The sequence below is a fragment of the Schistocerca nitens genome, chromosome 6 (assembly GCF_023898315.1).
Source record: "Schistocerca nitens isolate TAMUIC-IGC-003100 chromosome 6, iqSchNite1.1, whole genome shotgun sequence".
NCBI classification, from domain to species: Eukaryota; Metazoa; Arthropoda; class Insecta; order Orthoptera; family Acrididae; genus Schistocerca; species Schistocerca nitens.
This window is the reverse complement of record NC_064619.1, coordinates 696,275,407-696,298,646: the sequence shown is the minus strand read 5'-3', so window position 1 is coordinate 696,298,646 and position 23,240 is coordinate 696,275,407. Positions and strand designations below refer to the sequence as shown.

General features: G+C 42.0%; 1 protein-coding gene across 1 annotated transcript in view; it reads right to left on the bottom strand.

Moving 5' to 3' along the window:
• LOC126263574 (uncharacterized) overlaps positions 1-22,078 on the bottom strand; it is a 233,678-nt gene extending 211,600 nt beyond the window's left edge. The window contains exon 1 of the mRNA XM_049960667.1: positions 21,688-22,078. Coding sequence (XP_049816624.1) covers positions 21,688-22,078 — 391 coding nt within the window. The remainder of the gene's footprint in view (positions 1-21,687) is intronic.
• Between the last annotated feature and the right edge of the window lie 1,162 nt (positions 22,079-23,240).

Genomic DNA, 23,240 nt, shown 5'->3' with positions numbered 1-23,240 from the left:
AGTGCCAACACCGTGTTGTTTGAGGAAGCCGAAATGCACGCTATAAGCTCACGCAGGATGGCGTGAGGTCTGAAACAGGATACTTAATGAATGCTATAAAGAAAAGTACGTAGCTGCTGGAATACTTAACTTTAATCCACAATTGGTGAACATTGGTCTTGTTACTGTACATGCTTCATTAGATACATAGCAAAGGATAAATGGCGCCTTGCTAGGTCGTAGCAATTGACTAAGCTGAAGGCTATGCTAACTATCGTCTCGGCTAATGAGAGCGTAATTCTCAGTGAACCTTTCCTAGCAACGTCGGCTGTACAACAGGGGCGAGTGCTAGTAAGTCTCTCTAGACCTGCCGTGTGGCGGCGCTCGGTCTGCAATTACTGACAGTGGCGACACGCGGGTCCGACGTATACTAGCGGACCGCGGCCGATTTAAAAGGCTACCACCTAGTAAGTGTGGTGTCTGGCGGTGACATCACATTATCCAAGTGCATATCGTATTAGGTTTGCTTTTCAATGAACAAATGTTGCAGTCAACAAATGTTGAGTCAGTATTGTCAATAACAAATCTCGTGATGGAAGAGGCATCGCACAGTTGAAATTCCGACACGCCTGAACAATAACATATGTGAAGTCCGCGATCTGACACCGCAGTTCATACGGACGAACGTCTTCTGAGCCGAGAATATTCTGGGCGGGAGCATAAATTTGCCCAAAGTTTAACATCATACGAGATAACAGAGTGAGAGCAAGCAACGCGAACAAGCCTTCGCGTTTCAGTCTCGCACAGAGTGGAGACCATTCTTACAGTGAAGCTAACTTCCAGCAATCAGTTTCCACACAATACCTTGAACGTAATACGTTTATGAAAGGCTCCCATTTACCCTCAGTCCTATCAATTTAATATGACCGACTTCACTGACTGACTATTTTCAGACAGTAAAGTTTCGCTTTTCCGAGAGTTCTGTTTCACAAACGGTAAGCATTGCGTTTTGTTGCAGTTAATCGTTAATCTCATTCTGAGAGTCACGCCTTATGTTAATGACTACCGTATTAGCTACAACAATTCCATATCTTTCGCAATAATACTGCAAAGAGAAAAGTTTTTGACTCATCTACATCTACGTGATTTCTCTGCTATTCATAATAAAATGCCTGGCAGAGGGTTCAATGAACCACCTTCAAGCTGTCTCTCTACCGTTCCACTCGCGAACGGCACGCGGGAAAAACGAGCACTTAAATTTTTCTGCGCGAGCCCTGATTTCTCTTATTTATCGTGATGATCATTTCTCCCTTTGTAGGTGGGTGCCAACTGAATGTCTTCGCAATCGGAAGAGAAAACTGGTGATTGAAATTTCATGAGAAGATCCCGTCGCAACGAAAAACGCCTTTGTTTTAATGACTCATCAGTCATCAGTCATGTCCAGTGGTAGATCATTGAGGTATGCAAGAAAAGCAACGGATCCAGAACAGGACCCTGCCGTATTCCCCCCCCCCCCCCCCCCTCTCTCCACACCTCCACACGCAGACATACTCTTTGCATGATCCGTCATACTCAACCTCTTCCCTGTACTCTTTGTTGAGACTGGAAGAAACGTTCTGTTTCTTGCTTTACAGGTATAAAGAGAGGCAAAGATGAGCTTTCCCCAATGCCAAACTATTGTATGGTCCACGCAATCAAATCATTTTGTTAAATTAAAGAAAAAGACCTACTGTCCTCAGTCTGTTGTTTAGCTCTAATAGTACGATTACTATCTGCAGACTACTTGAAATGTAATCACAACAAAATACACATTATTTATCCTTGCTTTTTGCAAGCCACTATACTATACAAGAGCCGACGGGGTCACGTCGTGGTTAAGGCGCTACACTCGCCTTTCCGCTACCAAAATTTAAGATTTACTTGGTTTCCACAGGTCGATTAAGGGGGTAGTCCTCTTCGAAAATTTCAACAAATCTTTCTTTATATTCGCTTTTGGCTTATGTTCTCATCGGTCTGCTTTATTGCAGCGTTCTCCTCGAGTTCGCCAGAAACTCCGTTACCGACTTACATGGCAACTTTCGAAAAAAGTGTCTCCGAAAACCACTAATATAGGGAATAAAATAGTAGACACGGAATTTCAACGAAGGCCTAACATGCATTATAATAATGAACATGCCCTATTTGATACGGGGGCAGTCCGTTACAACTTCTACACAAAAGCGTACGGAAAGCGTATCGAGTGGGCAGAGCAACAGATGGCAGGTGCTGCCAGAGAGGTCCGCAAGGCCATCACGGCCACAAAGGGGGGGGACCTCCTTTTGGACCTGGAAGGATTCATGTATTGTCCAAGAATCGCTGACTTAACTACAAAAAATGTAATGCAAAACTTTTAAACACGTTGTGCAGGCATTCTAAAATGAATTCCCTGTCAGCGCACGTAGCCGTTTCGCGATAATTCAAAAGTCGATTTTCGGTGCACGCTTTTGTCTCGATTTTGTTGGCGAAGAAAAGGACATGTGTTTCAACACAACCATTTTGTTACAAATTAATATTTTTCAATTATCTTATCATTCTGATGATGATGTTTGGTTTGTGGGGCGTTCAACTGCGCGGCCATCAGCGCCCGGTCTCAACACACTGATAGAAAATATATTGAAAATCACTTGTACACAATTATTTTGTCCAAGGGGCCCTTGCAGCTGACGCAGCGGGTACAGGGAGCCTCAGATGTGGACACAAAAATGACTTCTTAAAGACAAAAGTATAAGGAATGAAAGTATGTCATCAGAGTTAACCGTAGTTTTTATTTTACTTGAAAAAAATTCCTAAAATCAATTATTTTTCATGCGTTCAGAGAAGGCTACCCCTTTAAGAAGAGTGTGAGGAATATTCCCTTCGTTCTGTTTCGTGATTTGATGTAATTTTTTGTCTTTATTTCCTCATCTGGTATCGATTAGGCGTCCGCTTGAGGAATTTTATCTTTGCTGCTATCTCATTTGCATTTGCTTCAAAATAAATGAAAAATGCATATAAAGATGTAATTCCTAATTCGTCTTCTCCTTGTGGAAGCTGTAAAGGGTGTAAAGAGAGACGCGCCCACGCTTCCCAACACATTTTGTAAACAACGATAAGCTCCAGAATAATTCAGTGTGGACCACGTTAGTTAAAAACTTATTCACTCCAACGTTGTTACAATAATAAGGTAGAAAGAGTGTTATTGTGAAAGGAAAAGAAGGAACTGTCTCTTATATTAGTCGTTTCGCTTCAAATCGCATCCTACGGATAGCTCTTGATGCTTGACAGTTGTATTTGGAGTAATGGCAGGAAGATCCTGAAATCAAACAATATCGCATCTTTTATTCTACACTTACTACCGTCACTTGTCGGACAGATAGATGGAATTCTATACATTCATTATTACGTCTGGCAGTGGCGTACTTGCCAAGTATGTCACTGTTCCTCTTACGGGAGTGAACCCAGCAATTCGAGCTCATTTTATAGGAACGATAACAGTCGCATTACCCGCCTGCGCCATTCTCAGCTGCAATAAAAAAGAAATTAAAATGAAGTTTAGTTGACATCACAGCTGACAAGGGCGTAAGTCGGGAGGGAGTAGGCAATGACACACGCCGGCGCTGCTGTTTTCGCTTCCTCACACTTGAAGAGTGGAAATAAATTGGGACGTCGAGAAGACGCAGCGTCAGCTTCTAAAGTGCCGCGATAAAGCCGGCGTAATTTAGTGGCGTGTTTACAGAGGTCTGTTGCTCCAGCACGGAGGGTACGCGTAAGGAATGATAAAATGCGACACGCGCATTACAACGCAGAGCCTGTATCTACACACGAGGAAGCTATACGTCTCGATGGGTGTAAAACAAATGTTTGAACTAGTCGCTAAAACATACTTCACTATTTGTGTTCTCTGAAGTGTCTTCTTTTGCTGTAAGGGGCATCCGGCGCTAATTAACAACCATCCATATTCTTTTTTACGTGTTTCTTTGTGTAAAAAATTAACTTTTCTTCTTTTAAGCACTTTCAAGTGCAAGCGTTTCTCGGCTTAGTGCGTCTGCTCTTTAATACTTTCATTTTCCAGAGTACGCTTTGTCTTGACATACTATAAAAAGTTTCATAAGGAAACTAAGGTATTTTTTGTTCTTTCTTTTCTCTAGTGAAGTTCATCGCGAATAGGAACGAGTTTCGAAAGGATGTCTTTGAAAAAATGGTTCAAATGGCTCTGAGCACTTTGGGACTTAACATCTGAGGTTATCAGTCCCCTAGACTTGGAACTACTTAAACCTAACCAACCTAAGGACATTACACACATCCATGCCCGAGGCAGGGTTCGAACCTGCGACCGTAGCAGCAGCGCGATTCCCGACTGAAGCGCCTAGAACCGCTCGGCTACAACGGCCGGCGATGTCTTTGAACATTATATGAAAGATGGTACAGTGGAAATGAAATGAAATTAGCTTAGATGGTATGATAATTTAATTAAAATTCTCTTTTCTCTTTATTTGGATGCAACTACGTTTTGGTGCGGAGTTCCTAAAGAAGCAGTTGACGGCCAATAAAAGCTTCTTATCATGATACGAGCGAAAGTATGGTTAGCACTAACGGGGAGCAGCACCGAAGACAGCATAAATTATGACTTGTAAACGAAAATTACAAACTGTTCACTGAGCAACCTACTGCTCACGGAAGCTATACTGAAAAGATTCAAAATTGAATGTATTGTAATATTGTGTCTGAATATATTGTAATATTGTTTCTTGACTATTGTTTCGTCTTCGCCCTCGACTGACATTTTAAAAAATAACGAAAGTGAACAGAAAAATGACCTGATAATGTTAGAATGTTCAAAAAGTCTTTGTGTAAAAGTAACGGAAGTTTAATCTGAAACAAATTTAGTGTCTTAATTTTTTTCTTTACTTAAATAAAAATATTGTTCTGTCTTCCTAATTATTAATTCAGGTTAAAGACGTGTTAATCTTTGGTTTAATGCAGTGGTAGAACAACGTGAAATGTTACACTTTTGTGTTACATCTGGCAGTATTGATGTGCCTCTATTACCAACATAGTCGAAGTCCGACGCAGCCTCTTAAGCATAAACTTGAAAAATTTACAAAGAATTCAAGATTTTTTTTTTCAGGGAAGCGTTCAAGAGCGGCTAGTTAATGTCAGTTTTTCGTGCTGTTGTTTTCTCTCAATCACTAGTTGGAAAAAATGTGATCGCTGGTAGCAGCTGTTATTAGTAAATGAATTCTAGGCAGACCTGCTGTTAACGGTATTCTGTCAGTACCTGTTAAAATATACCATTAACCTGAATATATGAACACAAACGCTCAAATACTGGAATGAGTGTCATTTCAATGTAATGTCTTGTAACTGTAATACAAGAAGCAAAACAAATTTATCGTTTGAGCTGGTATCTTTAGGCAAAGATTTTTGTCATAAAAAATGTCAAATGCGACTTAAGAGAAATGTTTAAACCGCCCGTCTAAATAGTTTCGAGGCGGATTTTATTCTTGCCATATGAGCTGCGTCAGCGCAGGAACTACGACGGTAGCTTCAACTAACAGCTACAAACAACAAATCTGCATTCTACCATTCAGTTATGAGCAGATAGTGTTGGGAGGTAGCGAACGTACGAACATAGTGTGTCAACGTTATTGCCGGCCGCGGTGGTCTAGCGGTTCTAGGCGCTCAGTCCGGAACCGTGCGACTGCTACGGTCGCAGGTTCGAATCCTGCCTCGGGCATGGATGTGTGTGATGTCCTTAGGTTAGTTAGGTTTAAGTAGTTCTAAGTTCTAGGGGACTGATGACCACAGGTGTTAAGTCTCATAGTGCTCAGAGCCATCTGAACCATTTTTTTCAACGTTATTGCGTCACAAATCGCTGTGAAGCAACATCACTGAATCAAGCATTCAAGACGTTCTTCAGAATGTTTCGAAGAAGAGAAAGGCGTGTGCAAAGTTTGTTCCGCACACCTTGATTTTCAATCTAAAACTACGAGAAGTGGACATGTGCAGCGACTTCATAGAAACTCAAAATGCGCGCCGGTCTTCTCTGGAAGAAACTTGTCACGTGTGACGAGGCTTGGTGTTATTTATATGAACTTACCGCTCACGTGCAGAAACTCACGTGAAGGGTTAACGCTTTGACGATATAACAGACACTGAAGCCACTGTGACAAGCGAATTGAACAACTTCCCAAAGAAGGACTTTTCTCGCAGTTTCACATGGTAGTGTGAACTTTCTGTACATTGTACTCAAGTGAGATTAGACTATGTAGGACACGTGAAGTATTAAAACACCTTTTAACGTTCCTCTGATTTTTATTCATCCAGTCTCGAAAGTCTTTTGACTGACGGTATGTCTTCTATCGTTCCTTAGTCCCTAAGTTAGTAACCGAGCATCGTCACTTGGGCTAATCGAAAGGAACGCTCTTTGCCAGTTTTCCATATGCGTTTCGCTTCTTTCCTTGCCGGAGCATCATCAGTGACGCTCATGAGAGCTCCCTTCTTCACATCTGTGCCGCGCCACAACTGTATTTTGTTGTTGTAACATTACAGTGTGAAATACGAGAGTAAAACGTGGATAATAAACGTTACAAACAAGGAGAGAACCGACTCTTTTGGAATGCAGAAGATTAGATGGATATATCTGATAACTAATATGGGAGATATTAAGATAAGGTATGAGATCATAGAACAAATTCCGAGAGATCCAAGGTATAGTCAAGTTCGTAATAAAAGTTAGTGTGTGTGCGTGTGGGGGGGGGGGGGGGGGGGGGGGCGGGATTAAAGAGGTAGACCAACGTTGGACTATGGAAGCAGATTCAAATGGATGTGTAAGTTGCAATAATTATGCAGAAATGAAGAAGTTTGGACACGATACACTATCTTACAAGGAATCCTGTGAAACCGAAAAAAGCGAACGAAGTTTAGGTCATTCGACACGCCACGTACTGCCTCCCGTGCAACCATAATATTGGCTGCTAATGGCAACAGGGGACAGGACTAGACTGGAGGCATTCAGTTGTGAGCATAGCATGACTACGGAGCTTAGCTGAACTCCTTATTCGACGAATAACTCACAACGATGCTGCTGTACTAGTGGTGTGATAGAAAGCAGAGCAATAGCAACGATAAACAAAGCAAACACTGCAATATATTCACAGCAACAGTTGCCGAAATTGACGTTTCCTCAGAAAGGAACCCGAGGAATTTTGCTGACTGGGGAAGAAATAGCAGATGAAATATTAGCGTGATCTACTACGTTACGCATATGAAATTGATTGCAGTGATTTCAAGGGAAACAGTGGGTAGTTGCATAACTACAAACAGTGCTAAAGAATTGGAAGACGTAAGATAGCAAAATTTCGAACAAATCGTCAACTTGACTATGCACAGAAAACTGGGCAATCGGCCCCAAAATTTGTAGGTGAGATAAACAATCTTCTGCCGTCGTTCAGCAAGGAATTTGTTTTCAGCTCCGACCAGTCGGGATTTGAAGAGAATATGCATATGAAAGGAATCCTGGAAATTACAGGTACCAAGAAAGTTGTATCAAGATCAACGAACATCATTGCCTTAAGGCATTCGTATGCAATTATGACAGCTGTTAATGTGGATGGTAAATTGGCTGGCGAGTTTTTATTGTACTGCGAGAAGTTAGAGGTGCTCTGCCCCCCTACGATTCTTTCTCGTGTGTCTCATCTTGCAAGGGCAGTATGGAATATTTACGTTACAGCAAGCAAGAGTGGGAAAATGAGTGTAAGAGAGTTACTATGTTATGAGCACTGCTTTTGGTCAATAGCTGGGCAAAATAACTTCTTTACTTGATTCCCAGTCTGCGTACAAAAATATTACTCCTTTACAGCAAACTATCCCTCCCGAAAAGTGTGTGACATTGCAGTTCACACCATCTGGAACCACTGGACGAATTCGGCCTCTGGATGTTGGTTTTTCCAGCGCCTGCAAAACTTACTACGGCACATTCTGCAGCTACGCCTTAAAAAGACAGCCAGTTTCAGCATAAGCTCCACGACAGACTTTCGCATTTGGTTGCATGCCATCACATTTAATCAGTTCTCCTCGGCCCGTTACATCAATATGATTCTATATGCATTCTGTAACAGTGGATATTTACCTGAACGTTCCGCGCGGTTTGTAACTCCCAACGAGTTCGCCTTCGATCTTGACAGTGCGAACGTTTGGGAACACTGTGTGGTCATGGGGCAAGTTAATGGTTTGCTTTCAACATTTCTTGTCTGTAGGCGATGTCCATTTTGTGAAATGTAATACATACATCGCACAGAAAATTGATTTCTGCTCTTACCGAACACTCATTTTCTCTCGTCCTCCTGATGCCCATGATGAGTCATTAGCAGCTAATATTTTTCTTGTAAGTGTTAACACATCACTTTCATATAAGGCTTACTAAAGACTGAACTTGCGACCTCACACTAAAGGAGTTCCTTGTTTGAGAGCTGCGTGGAGCCAGATTTCGGACAATAGACTGCAACAACAACAATGTCCCACTGTGAAAATTTGTGTGCACATTTGAAACTTCTAATTTAGGGTTTACTCGGACAACAATTCTTTCGCGGCATAGAATCTAAAAAAGGGACCGCACGAAATCACTTCCGATGAAGGTTCATAAATAAAAACAGCGAAACTTCTACGACAGACAAGCTCTAACGGGACATCCTCCTCTAGTATTACTTTTTCTCAACAGTAGTTGTTGATACCAATATTATTTTTCGGATTTTGGACAAGTCACTATTATCTCAGTTGCTGCTCTGAAAATTTTCATATAATTTTATAAACGGTATATCTCAAGCTAAAGATCATGAAAATGAATTACTTTATAAAATATTTCAGTCTCGTAGTTACAATCGATAAGTACTAGTGCTGAATGTACAGTTAAAATTATCTTTCTAGAAACATTTTAACTTTAAATGCGAACATTTTAGGTTAGACTTTACCGTGACTGTTACTGGCATTAAATGAAACAACAAGTTTACTGTTACCAGTACCTGGTAACAGTAAACTTATTGTTTCATTTAATGTCAGAAACATTTTAAATTACGAACTATTGGCTCACTTAAAATTTCTATTATTAATTACGCAATACTGGTTACTATGTTTATTTCTGGATTCATTTATGAAATATTAATCTAAAGTAATAATTTAGCCGGCCGGAGTGACCGAGCGGTTCTAGGCGCTACAGTCTGGAGCCGCGAGACCGCTACAGTCGCAGATTCGAATCCTGCCTCGGGCATGGATGTGTGTGATGTCCCTAGGTTAGTTAGGTTTAAGTAGTTCTAAGTTCTAGGGGACTGATGACCTCAGAAGTTGAGTCCCATAGTGCTCAGAGCCATTTGAACCATTTGAAGTAATAATTTAACAGAAACTAGTTGAAATTCATTTGTTAAGAAAAATTGTAAACCCTTTGGAATATGGTTATTTCCACAGAATGTGAGAGTCGCAAGCATGGTGCTGATGTGATCGGACGTATTTTTGTATTTTGTGCGAGCAATGAAATTTCGGCTTTGTTAATGTGAAAATCAAAACACTGTATGGTATATTAAAACGTGAGAAAATATATTTACGTACAAACAAAAATTCTGCAACAACAATCTTCAAATTTACTTCGATCAATCCAACCATGAGAACCTGCAATGTGACATTTTCAGCTTCAAGAATCAGACCCCTAGACAAGAAGAACCGGAGCCAACTCTACATGACTAGCTAAGTAAACTAGAGAGTTTATTGTAATCTTCGCTCCTCTCAAATCTTCATAAAAGACTAATATGGACAATATATGGAATAAGGAAGGAGGGGGGGGGGAGATTACAAAGATTTTGTTTTGTTTTGACGGAGAGACAGGCCGCCGTGCTATGAAGGTAATCGTAATCAGATTTGTCAATAATTGCAGATTGGTTCAAATGGCTCTAAGCACTATGGGACTTAACATCTGAGGTCAACCGACCCCTAGACTTACAACTATTTAAACCTAACTATCCTAAGGACATCACACACATCCATGCCCAAGGCAGGATTCGCACCTGCGACCGTAGCAGCAGCGTGGTTCCGGACAAGCGCCTAAAGCCCCTCGGCCACATCGGCCGGCAATTGCAGATTATCAGAGCATATAGACTGAGGCATTTGAACAATTCTGAATAATTAAGTTACAACCTTGGTGCTGGATATTTGACTTTTAAAGCATTTACGGATGAGATGGTTATTTTGAAACAGACTTACGAAATAAGATGCCCATCTAACAACTTTCCTCAACCTTTATTTATGACAACGACTGAACACGAACTCTTTGGTAAGGCCTCAGACAACTTCAGTGTGTGTTCACTCCAAATTATTAGCACTTTACGCTTCAGACGTAAATTGTAAATGAAGAAACAAGAAGAACAAAGCTGTGTAAATAGCCGTAACATTTATTTCTCAGAGGACAATGAGACTAAAACTTGCCAGCTTGTCAGCTACTTAGGAGCCGCGCACTTAGGATGTATGCGCACGTCGTTGGGGTATTTAGGCTTCGCAGACACTTGGCGCATAACCAGGCTTTCTGCATCTGCAGTCGCCCTTCTTAACACGAGAATACTCGCCACTTCCCGAACTTTACAATTTAAATCATTTGCGTCTTCACCGTCTTCTACTAAAATCCTTTTCAGCACTTATTTTAGTGTTCTATGAATGCTGGATTCTCACGCAAAAAAATCCTAAGCTTTTACGCGTTGTTGTCCGTAAATAAAATCACATCGTCCGATGGTACAAAATGTGGAAACATTAGAAAGTAAATAATGAGAGAAAAATGTATCGGAAATTATGGGTACACTGGAGCTGACAGATGAATTATCTGCTGCACAGCTAAGTGACTGGTTAATACTAGAACTTGTCATCGGCAAAAGTTGCTCCGGTTTTTCTGGTTCTGAACGCAGCGAGCGTGTAATTTAATGCCTCTCTCTCTTCTCCCGCGTGTGTAGAGTGTGTGTGTGTGTGTGTGTGTGTGTGTGTGTGTGTGTGTCACTTTTATGACGATGTAACATCACATTTACTGAAGCAGCTTCAATTTACTCTGCAGTTTCCGAGGGAAATTGTGCAGCAGTCTGAGGGTAATGAACTTCGTCCTTCGGAAACAAGTTGGTACCCGCCCACAAAAACGGTCCTAAAGAAGTTTTACGATACAGGCCACTTTCTTTCCGTTTTTCGAAATAAGCTCCACTCCACCAAGACATCGCTTCGAAACCAAACTTCTTTCTTTTGCGCATGAAAGAGCATCCCAGCCGTAGGTTCTTCCAACAGGGTTTTCACTTGGGCCTAGCCTAATTTTGACAGATGTCCCTATTATCGCACGATGTCTCGATTTTTAAGGTTTTCACGAGCCTTCCCGAGTAAGCCTTACCCGGGACTCCAAAAGTTCCAAACTTTGGGCACTGACGACAATTTGAAATTCGCCTTTAAAATGGTCTTGTACATTAAAGTTCAGTTATGAGTTTCTGGCCGGCCGAAGTGGCCGTGCGGTTAAAGGCGCTGCAGTCTGGAACCGCAAGACCGCTACGGTCGCAGGTTCGAATCCTGCCTCGGGCATGGATGTTTGTGATGTCCTTAGGTTAGTTAGGTTTAACTAGTTCTAAGTTCTAGGGACCTAATGACCTCAGCAGTTGAGTCCCATAGTGCTCAGAGCCATTTGAACCATTTTTTATGAGTTTCTGAACGAGTCGATGGTGGTAACCAAGAAAGATAGAATACGCTGAACCAAGAGGTCACATCCGTTGATGAACTAAGGGCATGCCTCTGCTGTACGTTTCGAAAACACCCAGCCGCGAGACTTGCATGCTGTATTAGTACCGTCTCACCGGTGGTTTCTGATCAGTGTTTCTACTTCTGCCCCCTCTCGCCTCTGTGACAAATCAAAACACGGGCGGCAGGTGAATTTAGGTGTGTGCACAGCTCCTGTCGACGTTCTCAATTCATTTAGCAAGAGGAAATACGACTGGCAAGTAATTTATAGGAATACGTAGAGTTATATTTCGAAAACAGTGAACAGAAACAATTTGAATGAAGCTGTATGCTAATAGGGTACATTAAGCAATTGCACTAACAAGTCTAAACTATCGTCCAGTCTTAGTTTACTTAAGAAAGCAAAGCAAACCATTCTATTTAATTAGATACATATTTTGCAGCTGAGAAACATTACTGCATTCAGTGCACAGGAAGTACGAATAAAAACGGCGTCAGTCGCGATTTTTAGTGTTTCATTTAATTACATGATGCACTTCGAATCATGTGGGCCCATCATCAGCTGCGACTCGTCTTAATGTATAATTTAGTTCTGCTCTTGAGTGATGTGAAATGTATGTTCCTTTTATGAAAAGGTTAGATGTTAAGTTTCGTACTTCGCGAATCAACTGCTAAAAATATGGTGAGAATCAGTGGAAACAAAATTGTGGAAAACTTACCGAACAATTAAGGAAAGATATTTTTAACCTTTCCACACCAGCAGAGTTGGTTTACCTGTCTCTCATGACAAACCACGTCACTAAGGCATACATTTGTTTATAGATTTTAAAAATACTTCGCAGATGTATTTTAACGTGATATAATCAAGATGGACTTCATCTCGCAGTGTCACAGATCTGAGTATTAACTAAATTAACTTATTCAAGGAACAAATTTAAAATAAATCTTTAAAATTACTAAAACAACTGTGGCTAGAGGAATCTGTATGTTGATTTAACATCGATTCAGGCTTTCTGATTTTATGGCCGTATATTTCCAGTTGCTCCAACACATTTAGGGTCTTATTGGCTTCACTGTGTGGTATTGTCAAATTGCCTTCTGTCTTATTGATAATGCGTTTTGTTTCCAGCATATGCTCTACAACAAGCGATTCTGCAAAGCAGCTGAGTCTGAAATCATTTGTGTGTTGCTGAAAGCGGGTTTTGATATTTTGCCTGTTTTCCCTACATAGTAGACAGGATAACAAGAGCTAGATACTTTATACACTCACTAGCCATAATTATTTTATCAGTTTTAAAGATTTATTTTAAATTTATTCCTCGCATAGGTCAATTTAGTTAATACTCAAATCTCTGACACTATGTGGTAAATTTCATCTTTGAAGATATCATGTTAAACTGCATCTGTGAAGCGTTTTCAAAACCTATAAATAAATGTGCGCCTGGAGTGACGTGATGTGCGATGACAAAGAATAAACCAACGTCTGTTGGCGTGGAAAGCTTAAAAAATGTTCTTTCTTAACTGTTTGATAATTTTTCTACTATTTTTCCACTGTTTTTCATCATATATTCTGCAGTTGATTCACGAAACATGAAATCTAAAGTCTAACGTTCTCGTAAAAGGATCATGCATGTCACCTCGAGAGCAGAACTAAGTTATATATTAAGACGATTTGCACGTGATGATGGGCACACAGGGTCCAAATGCATAGTGTAATTAAATAAAATACGCTTGTAATGCTCGCTTTTCCTTGCTAACGATTTTTCTGTAGACAAGCTGATGTCACAAATGTCAGGGGGATCATGAAAAATCCAGTTTTTGTTTGCAAAATATTTTTGCATGACGAACCTAAATTTTGTACTTTTGATAAACAGAACAGTTCTTTTGAGTACAGCTGTACAAATGTACGAGTTTTGATAGTAATATATTATCTAATGATTGAAAATTACCGACCTTTTTCGGTGTCCCGACTTTTAATTCTTTGTCTGGACGATTTTTAAACCACGAATCCCTAAGTTCCGAGGCCGGCCAAAGTGGCCGTGCGGTTAAAGGCGCTGCAGTCTGAAACCGCAAGACCGCTACGGTCGCAGGTTCGAATCCTGCCTCGGGCATGGATGTTTGTGATGTCCTTAGGTTAGTTAGGTTTAAGTAGTTCTAAGTTCTAGGGGACTAATGACCTCAGCAGTTGAGTCCCATAGTGCTCAGAGCCAGCCCTAAGTTCCGATTTTCTGCAAATTGGATCGGACCAAAGAAGCCAAGGCATATGAGACATATGTAGAGCACTTCAAAGACTGAAGCTGACTTCACCCAGTCAATACAGACTTCCACAAAACAGCGACATACGGTGTGGGGACTGTTCATTAAGTTATTTTATTGTTTACATATCTTTTACGACACAATCACATGCGCATCTCATAATCTTCAGACTGCCAATGGATAAAAAGAGCACAAAAAGAACCATAATCGGATCTATAAAATTAGGTCTGATTTCATTCCTCTCTATCATTACACAGATAGTAATTGGCAGCTTCTATAATGATTTTTTGTCTCCTCATTTTATGTATTGACAATCTGACGATGGCCACTGGGTTGTCAAATCTGGTGGAGGCTTTGTCAAATGCTCGTGCGATTGTGTCGTAAAAATTAATAAGCAGAACAATACAGACTTCTTCACAGTGCGGTTTTTTGTGTGACGAAAAATCGAATTTCTGGTCTCGGTCTTGAATAGTTTGCTCCTCACCAACGACTTGAGGCAGACGTTGTTTCACTGTCAGTTTTTGGCGACTGTTTCTTTCCAGAGCCAGAATTACATGTTTCGTCATTCTACGCACAGTGCAGGAAACAGCCATCATTATTTTCTGGACAGACTGGCATTTTCTACTTGCAGCAGTTAACTTCGTCCTAGCACTTCTTGCTCTACGATTTGACAGTACTGAGCTTGGTGACACGGTGATTGGGAGTCTGGCATACTAATCAGGAGAAGTGAGGTTTTAATACCTAGTCAGGGCGATCCGCATAAATATCTTTCTTTACCCATTTCAACCGCATACCGCAGTTGACAGGCCACAGTTCATTTCCTAACGCATGCTAGTCCAGTCCGCCCTCTCGTAACTGTTCGTTAACAGGATATTACACCTTTATCTTACCTCCTTACTTGGTTCGAATATCACATTAACAAAAGCCAGTTTTCGTTAACTGTAACAGCAATATTCACACAACGAGATTCGGCGATTTTGAATTTTTTACACGTTTTTGTGCATCAAATGGATCCTGGGCGCTATCTGCCATTTTCTCAAACGCTGTGGTATTCACAATGTACAGAGTTTCCAATCTCTAAAGTGATATTTCAAAACATTGATCAACAGGTTCTCGTGGTCACTGTCAATCCGAATAAAAGCTACCAGCTTCTTGAGCTCCTCAGATGGCTGAAGCGTTTTGAAAGGAGTATATGTCAAAGGTCTTCCGCTTTTTTTAATTTTTCTTTTCCTGAAAAATGAGAGTTAAGAAGTGACTAGTGGACCGTTGTACATGTTCATGTTCGAGCAATTGACAGTGCGGCGAGGAAAATGTTTCTACAGAATACATAACATCATTAAAATGTGAAATGCAGGTGCGGGAAGGGTAAAGGACTTTAATGTCTGGCGATGTACCACTGACCAGCTATCCTCCACGGGTTTCTAGTCAGCAATAACATCTCCTTCCGCCGCAAAAAAAAAAAAAAAAAGATCAAAGTGAATGGGGCACTGAAGTTACTCTTCTGAATACTCTTTCAGTATTTTCAAACGGCAGAGCGTTGTGTAGTGTCTCCTACAAACACAGTGGACATATCTCTAAACCACCGTTTCACGGTCAGCCTCATCGAAAACCTGTACCGCTCAACTGCATGCCATTTTTCTGTCCTGCACCGCGATATGTGTATGTGCAAATTGACAGCAGCAACAGTAAAACTAATATAGCAAACCTGAGGTTCTCATTAGCGTGTATCTATGGGAAGTCCTAAATATGCAAGGAGACGGGGTCGTCACTCGTCTACCCTGTCACTGCGTAACGTTTCCATTTCCTGTTTTACGTAGCGACACTTTTAAGCGTCAACACTTCGGACCCTGTGTCAAGAGTGTGACATGAAACCGAGAGGTCATGGGATCGAATCCTGGCCGGACCACGGAAATTTCTTGTGTACCTTTAAAAGAACCTTCAGCTCTCAAAGACGTAAAAAGTCACCAGGAACCACACTTGGTTCGGACTCCACGCTTAACTGTACGTCCCCTTTCCCCGGTTGGATAGCTGGGGTTTGTTAGCGAATACGCAAGCCGCCGAAGTGGAGTCCAATTGAAATGACTTGCATTCGACCACTGAGCCACATGCGGTAATAATGATAATAATGGTAATAATAATAGTAGAAATGTCACTATTAGAGAACGAGATTCATTGCTGCAGCACATTGTAAAAGGCCGGGAGTGCACTTTACGTGGTCCTTTCCTCCCTTGCGTCATTACTAGTTTTGTTGTCTTTTTTTTTCCACAATATGCAAAATGAGATACTACTTTCCTAATAGATGTTTTTATTTGTCTGTGCCATAATAGCTTCATGACCGGTTTCGGCGGAGTACAACCATGTTCATATTATCATTTACAGCGTATGTGTAGCCCATTAGTACCTGCGCTAACTCCAACACACGCTTAGTCGATATAGATGCAAACGAGTTACGTATTTACACTACGTAATTGCAGTTTCGACATGCATATTTACAGCATGGAGACACTGCGGCCTAGACACATAATATAGCTACAGGAAAAGCATAATAAGACAAAATGTTAGCTTGTACAAAGGAACATCACAATCCAGAAATGAAGCAAAATTTCACATCAGCAAAATTCCTACTTCTGTGGCGTTTCACTCATAGTACGAACGCACATGACAGTATCAATAATATAATAAATCGTATAAAACTATGAAACGCGTACTGAAATCAGTCGATTAAAGTATGCGTTTCTAAACAAGCAATGGTTCCATATATACGAAACTATGTGACGCAGAACAGCTAATAGCAGTTTTAATTTCCGTTAAGCAGTACTTGTATTTTTAAAAATCACGCACTTGTTATGTCTGATTTAAAAAAAAGGAAGAATTCTATTGAGTTTTACGCTTTCATAAAAATTTAATTCCTCTGACTCTTCAAATTCCTACCATATTCCCGGCAACTGCACCCCAATATTCAAAGTTACGACAAATGATCTGTCATGATCCATTAAGTCAGGAAAAGCCTCATTGTACAACAATAATTTGAAGCTTGCACCGATCTTCTTGTTCAGTTGTTGGTAAAAAAAATAAAGATGTTATCACCTGAAATGAACACCACAGTGCCTTTCTACGCATGGTACTATTGGATGCGGTTTGTCATTGCCTTCCTCCGAACTCTGAACATTTATGTAGCCAGTGATAAGCCAAGTTAAAGAGAAAAGAACGATTGTAACAATTACATCTAGTTTCTCCAGCACTACGGGAGAGATAGCAGGAAAAGTTTATCGGGTAAATAGAGGGCGATTTATTTTGCAAGTATCTCAGATCACGATACTGAAGGAACGATGACAATGGTATTTTGTCGCCGACGACGAGGTTAATTATTAAACACGGAGCAGAAACCCGTGAAGAGCGAGGATAGCCAAGGAAATCTTCCGTGTACTTTTCAAAGCAACAATTGAAGCATTTCATTTGGTTTAAGACAGGCAGGGTAGCAACGGAAAATATAAAAGGCGAGATGGGTTATTGAACCACGGGCCCCCTTATTGCAAGTTCAGTGCCTTAATTATAATGGCTCTTCACTCATTATCTCGATAATGTTGCTTCTGTATGAACACTGCCAGTAAACTAAAAGTGTTTCATCCACAAATCGACGGTGTCAAATTACGTTCCCGCTGAACTACCGAATTTTCAAAAAACGCGATTATACAACACCATAACTAGAATTAATAACGATTTTGTGACTAAAAATAATTCTTGCTCTTGGATGTACTCCTCTAAATAGTTTTCGGCAGTGCTACGGCTTTGGCGGCAAACTACAGAGGAATCACAAAGTAAATGCTCTTGAAAATGTCACCATTTGGAGAGCCTGCAGGAGTTTATAAGCTGCCAAACGGAAGAATAAATGTATCAAGATGATAATGCCTCGCTTTTGTGTGTGTGCCTAAGCCATCCTTTACTTTCAACAAAACCACAGCGTTAAACAATGTCTAAAACTTACTGAATATTTGTTCCTAAAAATTCCGATGTATTCGGTCAGTTTTGAGTTGTAATCCCATAAGAACTGCAGCTGACAAATATTACACACCTGGATCTACAACATCAGTAACTGAGCTGTTCATCAGGAACAGATAGCTAGTAAGCAGGTGATGAATTACTTGGAACTAAATATTTTAAAATAGGAAATTGGCGGGAAAACATTCCGTGCTTTACAATAGGGAGCAATTTTCGTAGTTGTTACCTAACTGCATTGTGCTGCACAATTGCAGAATGGAAATGGGAAGCGTTATTCTTATCCTTTCGAATAAGAGACTGCGCCACCTCATTAGGTGTATTTCCAACCAGTTTCGTGGCGCAACTTCTATGGACGTATGTCGGATGTACAGTGCTTCTCATAAGCTTAGCACAAAAAAGTACAAGGAACTCAATTATAAAGTGTTTAAATTCAAAACCGGTAATAGTGTAGGACAATCAAAATATTTGCGTGTTATGTTAGTGTCGTGCTAGGTAGTTGTTTTATAAATTCCGATTCCTAATCAGCGGTTTCTGGTGAGAAAAATCCTGCCTCCAGCGCTTCTATTGATAGGAACACCCTCTGCCATGCACTCCATAGTGGTTTGTGGAGTATAAATGCACATGTGGAAAAGTTGGAACTTATTTCTATCAAACGAAATTTGTCACTGGACTGAGGATTTATTTGAAGGGGGTGGCGGAAAATGTTACCTAGACGTGGAGAGTCACTTAAAGATGTAAAATTAACTTCAAACGTATCCCTTGCAGTTCGGATTGTATGTTAATGATTTGGTGGACAATATTAATAGTTACCTCAGCCTTTTACAGATGATGCAGTTGTCCAAAACAAATTACTGTCTAAAAAAGTTGCACAAATATTTAGTCACATCTTGATAAGATTCTAAGTTGTGTTAAGGCTTGACACCCTCTTTAAACGTTTAGAAACCTGAAATCGTGCGTTCACAAAACACAGAACTGCAGTATGCTATAACAGTATTAGTCAATCACAATTAGACCGATACAAATATCTTGTGTAACAATTTGTGTGGAAATCAACTGCAATGAACACACATGGGAGAGCAGTTCACTTGTAAGGCACTAAAAAGATGATTGTTAACGAAACAGCTGTGCGAACTGTCCCACAATACTGGTCACGTATATGGGACCCATACCAAACAGGACTAATAGGGGATGTTGAATGTATATGAAGAAGGGGAGTGCGAATCGTCAGAAGTTTGTCTGATTCACTAGAGACCGTAACAGAAATGCTGAAAGACCTGAGTCTTGAAGATACACCCCAAATATTACACGAAAGCCTACTTACGAAGTAGCCGGCCGCGGTGGTCGAGCGGTTCTAGGCGCTTCAGTCCGGAACCACGCGGCTGCTACGGTCGCAGGTTCGAATCCTGCCTCGGGCATGGATATGTGCGATGTCCTTAGGTTAGTTACGTTTAAGTAGTTCTAAGTTTAGGGGACTGATGACCTCAGATGTTAAGTCCCATAGTACTTAGAGCCATTTGAACCACTTACGGAGTGGCCCGGGTTCGATTCCCAGCTGGGTCGGAGATTTTCTCCGCTCAGGGACTGGGTGTTGTGTTGTCCTAATCATCATAATTTCCTCCCCATCGACGCGCAGGTCGCCGAAGTGGCGTCAGATCCAAAGACTTGCACCCGACGAACGGTCTACCCAACGGGAGGCCCTAGACACACGACCTCAAGAGTTTATCAATTTAGTATTGGAGGGAAGTGTGCGGAGTAAAAATTGCGGAGGGAGACGACGAGTACAGTAAGCAGGTTAATATGTGTGTGGGTTGCAGTAGTCATTCGGAGATGAAGAGGTTTGCACAGGATATAGTAGCTTCGAGAGCTGCACGAAATATTCTTCCGAATGAAGACGACAACGACAAGATAAACAAGAACAACAACAACAGATTAAAATATAGTACTGACAATCAGCCAACACGGATTGAGAAAACGTCGTTCTTGTGAAACACAACTAGGTCTTTATCCTCAGGAAGTAGTGAGTGGAATCGACTGGAAATGTCAAATTGTTTCCTAATTTTTAGATTTCCAGAAGGCTTGTGACACCGCTCCTCACAAGTGACTTCTGACCAAATTGCTAGCTTATTGAGTATCGTCTCAGCTGTGCGACTGGATCCTTGATATCAGGTGACGAAAGTCACAGGTCATAGTAACTGGCGGAAACTCATAGAGTGGAACAGAAGTAATATCTGACGTTCCCAAAGAAAATGTTAGAACCCCTCTGCAGTTCCTAATCTAGATACGCGTTTTAGGAGAGAATCCGAAATGGAGTGCCCCATTCCGCGATCAAAGTCTATTAAATTCCCGTCGTGCGGCCATAATCAAAAGGCTGACTCTGAGCACTATGGGACTTAACTGCTGAGGTCATCAGCCCCCTAGAACTTAGAACTACTTAGACCTAACTAACTTAAGGACATCACACACATCCATGCCCGAGGCAGGATTCGAACCTGCGACCGTAGCGGTCGCGCGGTTCCAGACTGTAGCACCTAGAACCGCTCGGCCACCCCGGCCGGCGAATCTGAACTGCCCTCTTGGATTGTTTGCAGATTATGCTATCATTTCCTGTGATATAAAGTAATCAGATGATCAAAACAAACTGTAAAACGATTCAGACAAGATATCTGCATGGCGCAAAAGCGTATATTGACTCTAAGTAATGAAAAGTGTGAAGTCGGCAACACGAATACTAAAGGGAATCCGTTAAGTTTCGGTTACAGGATAAAGCACACAAATCTAAATGCTGTAAATTCAACCAAATACTTAGCGATTATAATTACAGATAACAACTGCAACGATCACTTAGGTAATGCTACGGGGATAGCAGACCAAAGACAGCGATTTACTGGCAGAACCCTTAGAAGATGCAACAGGTTTTCTTCACAGACTGATTATACTGCACTTGTGGGCCCTCTCCTTGAGTACTGCCGGCCGCTGTGGCCGAGCGGTTCTAGGCACTTCAGTCCGGAACCGTGCTGCTGCTACGGTCGCAGGTTCAAATCCTGCCTCGGGCATGGATGTGTGTGATGTGCTTAGGTTAGGTTTAAGTAGTTCTAAGTCTAGGGGACTGATGACCTCAGATGTTAAGTCCCATAGTGCTTAGAGCCATTTGAACCTTGAGTACTGCTGTGCGATGTGGATCCGCGTAAGGCAGGATTGACGGAAAAAGTTCAAAGAAGGGCAGCTCTTTTTTTTTTTTTTTTTTTTTTTTTGGTATCGCAAAATAGGGGAAAGATTGCCACGAGTATGATACGCAAATTGGGGTGGCAGTCATTAAAGCAAAGGAGATTTTCGTTCCTGCCGGACCTTCTCGTTAAATTTGTCCTCGGAGTGTGAAAATATTTTGCTAGCGCCCACCTACATAGGGAGGAACTATCATCGTAATGAAATAAGAGAAATCAGAGGTGTCACGGAAAGATTTAAGTGTTTAGTTTTCCCGCGCGCTGTTCGATTATGGGACAGTAGAGAAGAAGCTTGAAGGTGTTTCGATGAACCTTCTGTCAAGCACTTAGTCGTTACAGACGTAGTGGCTGACAGCTGTTTTACAAATTCCTGTTTCTAATACACTACCGCTGACGCGGGAGTTCCGGAGGCGCGCGGACGAACGTGCGCCGGAGAGCGTCTGAGCAGAGGTAAACAGAGCGTGCCACTGACCTGCGAGGTGGAGCGAAGTCGGCTGTGGTCGCGTCGGCCGGAGGCGGCGTCCCACTGGCACTTGGGCGGACGCGGGCTCGCACACTCGCGCTACGCGACACGACGCTTCGCGCACTCGCTCGCACAGACCGACGGAGAAACGCGTGTTGCCGGGCCGGCGTCGGCGCCGCGATTGAGTTGTGCTGCGGGCGTGACAGCGCGCTCCGCCTCCCGTGGCCGGCCGCCCGGCGCGCCGTTGCCACGTCTCGGGGGCAGCGCGGGGCTCCGCCGCAGCCTCCCGCACCGCAATTATGTAACGCCGCCGCCGCCGCCGCAGCAGCAGCCCCTCGGCGCAGCGCAACACCTGCCCAGCGCTCACCCCCCACCACCACCACCGCCCCCACCCCCTCATCCAGCGGCTACTGCCGCGCGCGCCGAAACACCCCGTCCGTCCTCCCGGTGCACTGCCGGACCACAGCCTTATCAGCCGTCACCTGTCCCACCTCGGACCCAGAGTTCAGTAGTGTGGGGATCACACAGTAGTGACACAGCCGTAAGACGTGAAGAACGGAGTGCGCGTGCAGCGTTTGTGTTTACGTATCTAAAAAACCAGCCGGCCAGAGTGGCCGAGCGGTTCTAGGCGCTACATTCTGGAACCGCGCGACCGCTACGGTCGCAGGTTCGAATCCTGCCTCGGGCATGGATGTGTGTGATGTCCTTAGGTTAGTTAGGTTTAAGTAGTTCTAAGTTCTAGGGGACTGATGACCTCAGAAGTTAAGCCCCATAGTGCTCAGAGCCATTTGAACCATTTTCGAACCTAAAAAATCCAAATTTTTTGTAAAGATTTGGGTAAACATTTGCATCAAAGAGTCAATGTTCATATTTCTGTTATCTGCGTAATAACAGAGGGTGCAGCTTCCAAAGTTCTTTCAGCAGCTGGGAGGAGCCTGGCTGTTCGCACTTGTGTTTCTGCTCGTGGTCGTGCGGTAGCGTTCTCGCTTCCCACGCCCGGGTTCCCGGGTTCAATTCCCGGCGGGGTCAGGGATTTTCTCTGCCTCGTGATGACTGGGTGTTGTGTGATGTCCTTAGGTTAGTTAGGCTTAAGTAGTTCTAAGTTCTAGGGGACTGATGACCATAGATGTTAAGTCCCATAGTGCTCAGAGCCTTTTGAAGCATTTTTTGTGCTTCTGCTTTCAGTTTTTGACTTCTAATCTTCGTAGACTCTAGTTGCAGTTATTTCACAATATACTAAACTATTTTTTCAATGATTTCGTAATGCCTTCAGCTGCCATTCTCTTTATTTCATGTACGATCGTACGATATCAGTCTTAGGCAGTTTTGAAGTGTCTAAAATGGAAGCATTATACACTGGATATTAGTGACACTTGTGATTTTGACATGGGAACAATTCATATCTGTATTTCCACTAGGCGCATTGTAACTTACTTTATGAATGATTCTTTAGTATTATACTATGCCATGTATGCCCTTGCTCCTCTGAAAATATTTTATGGTCATAATTTTATGACCATAATTAGAAAGGTTTCCCGCTGATTTAGAAGCACATTACTTTC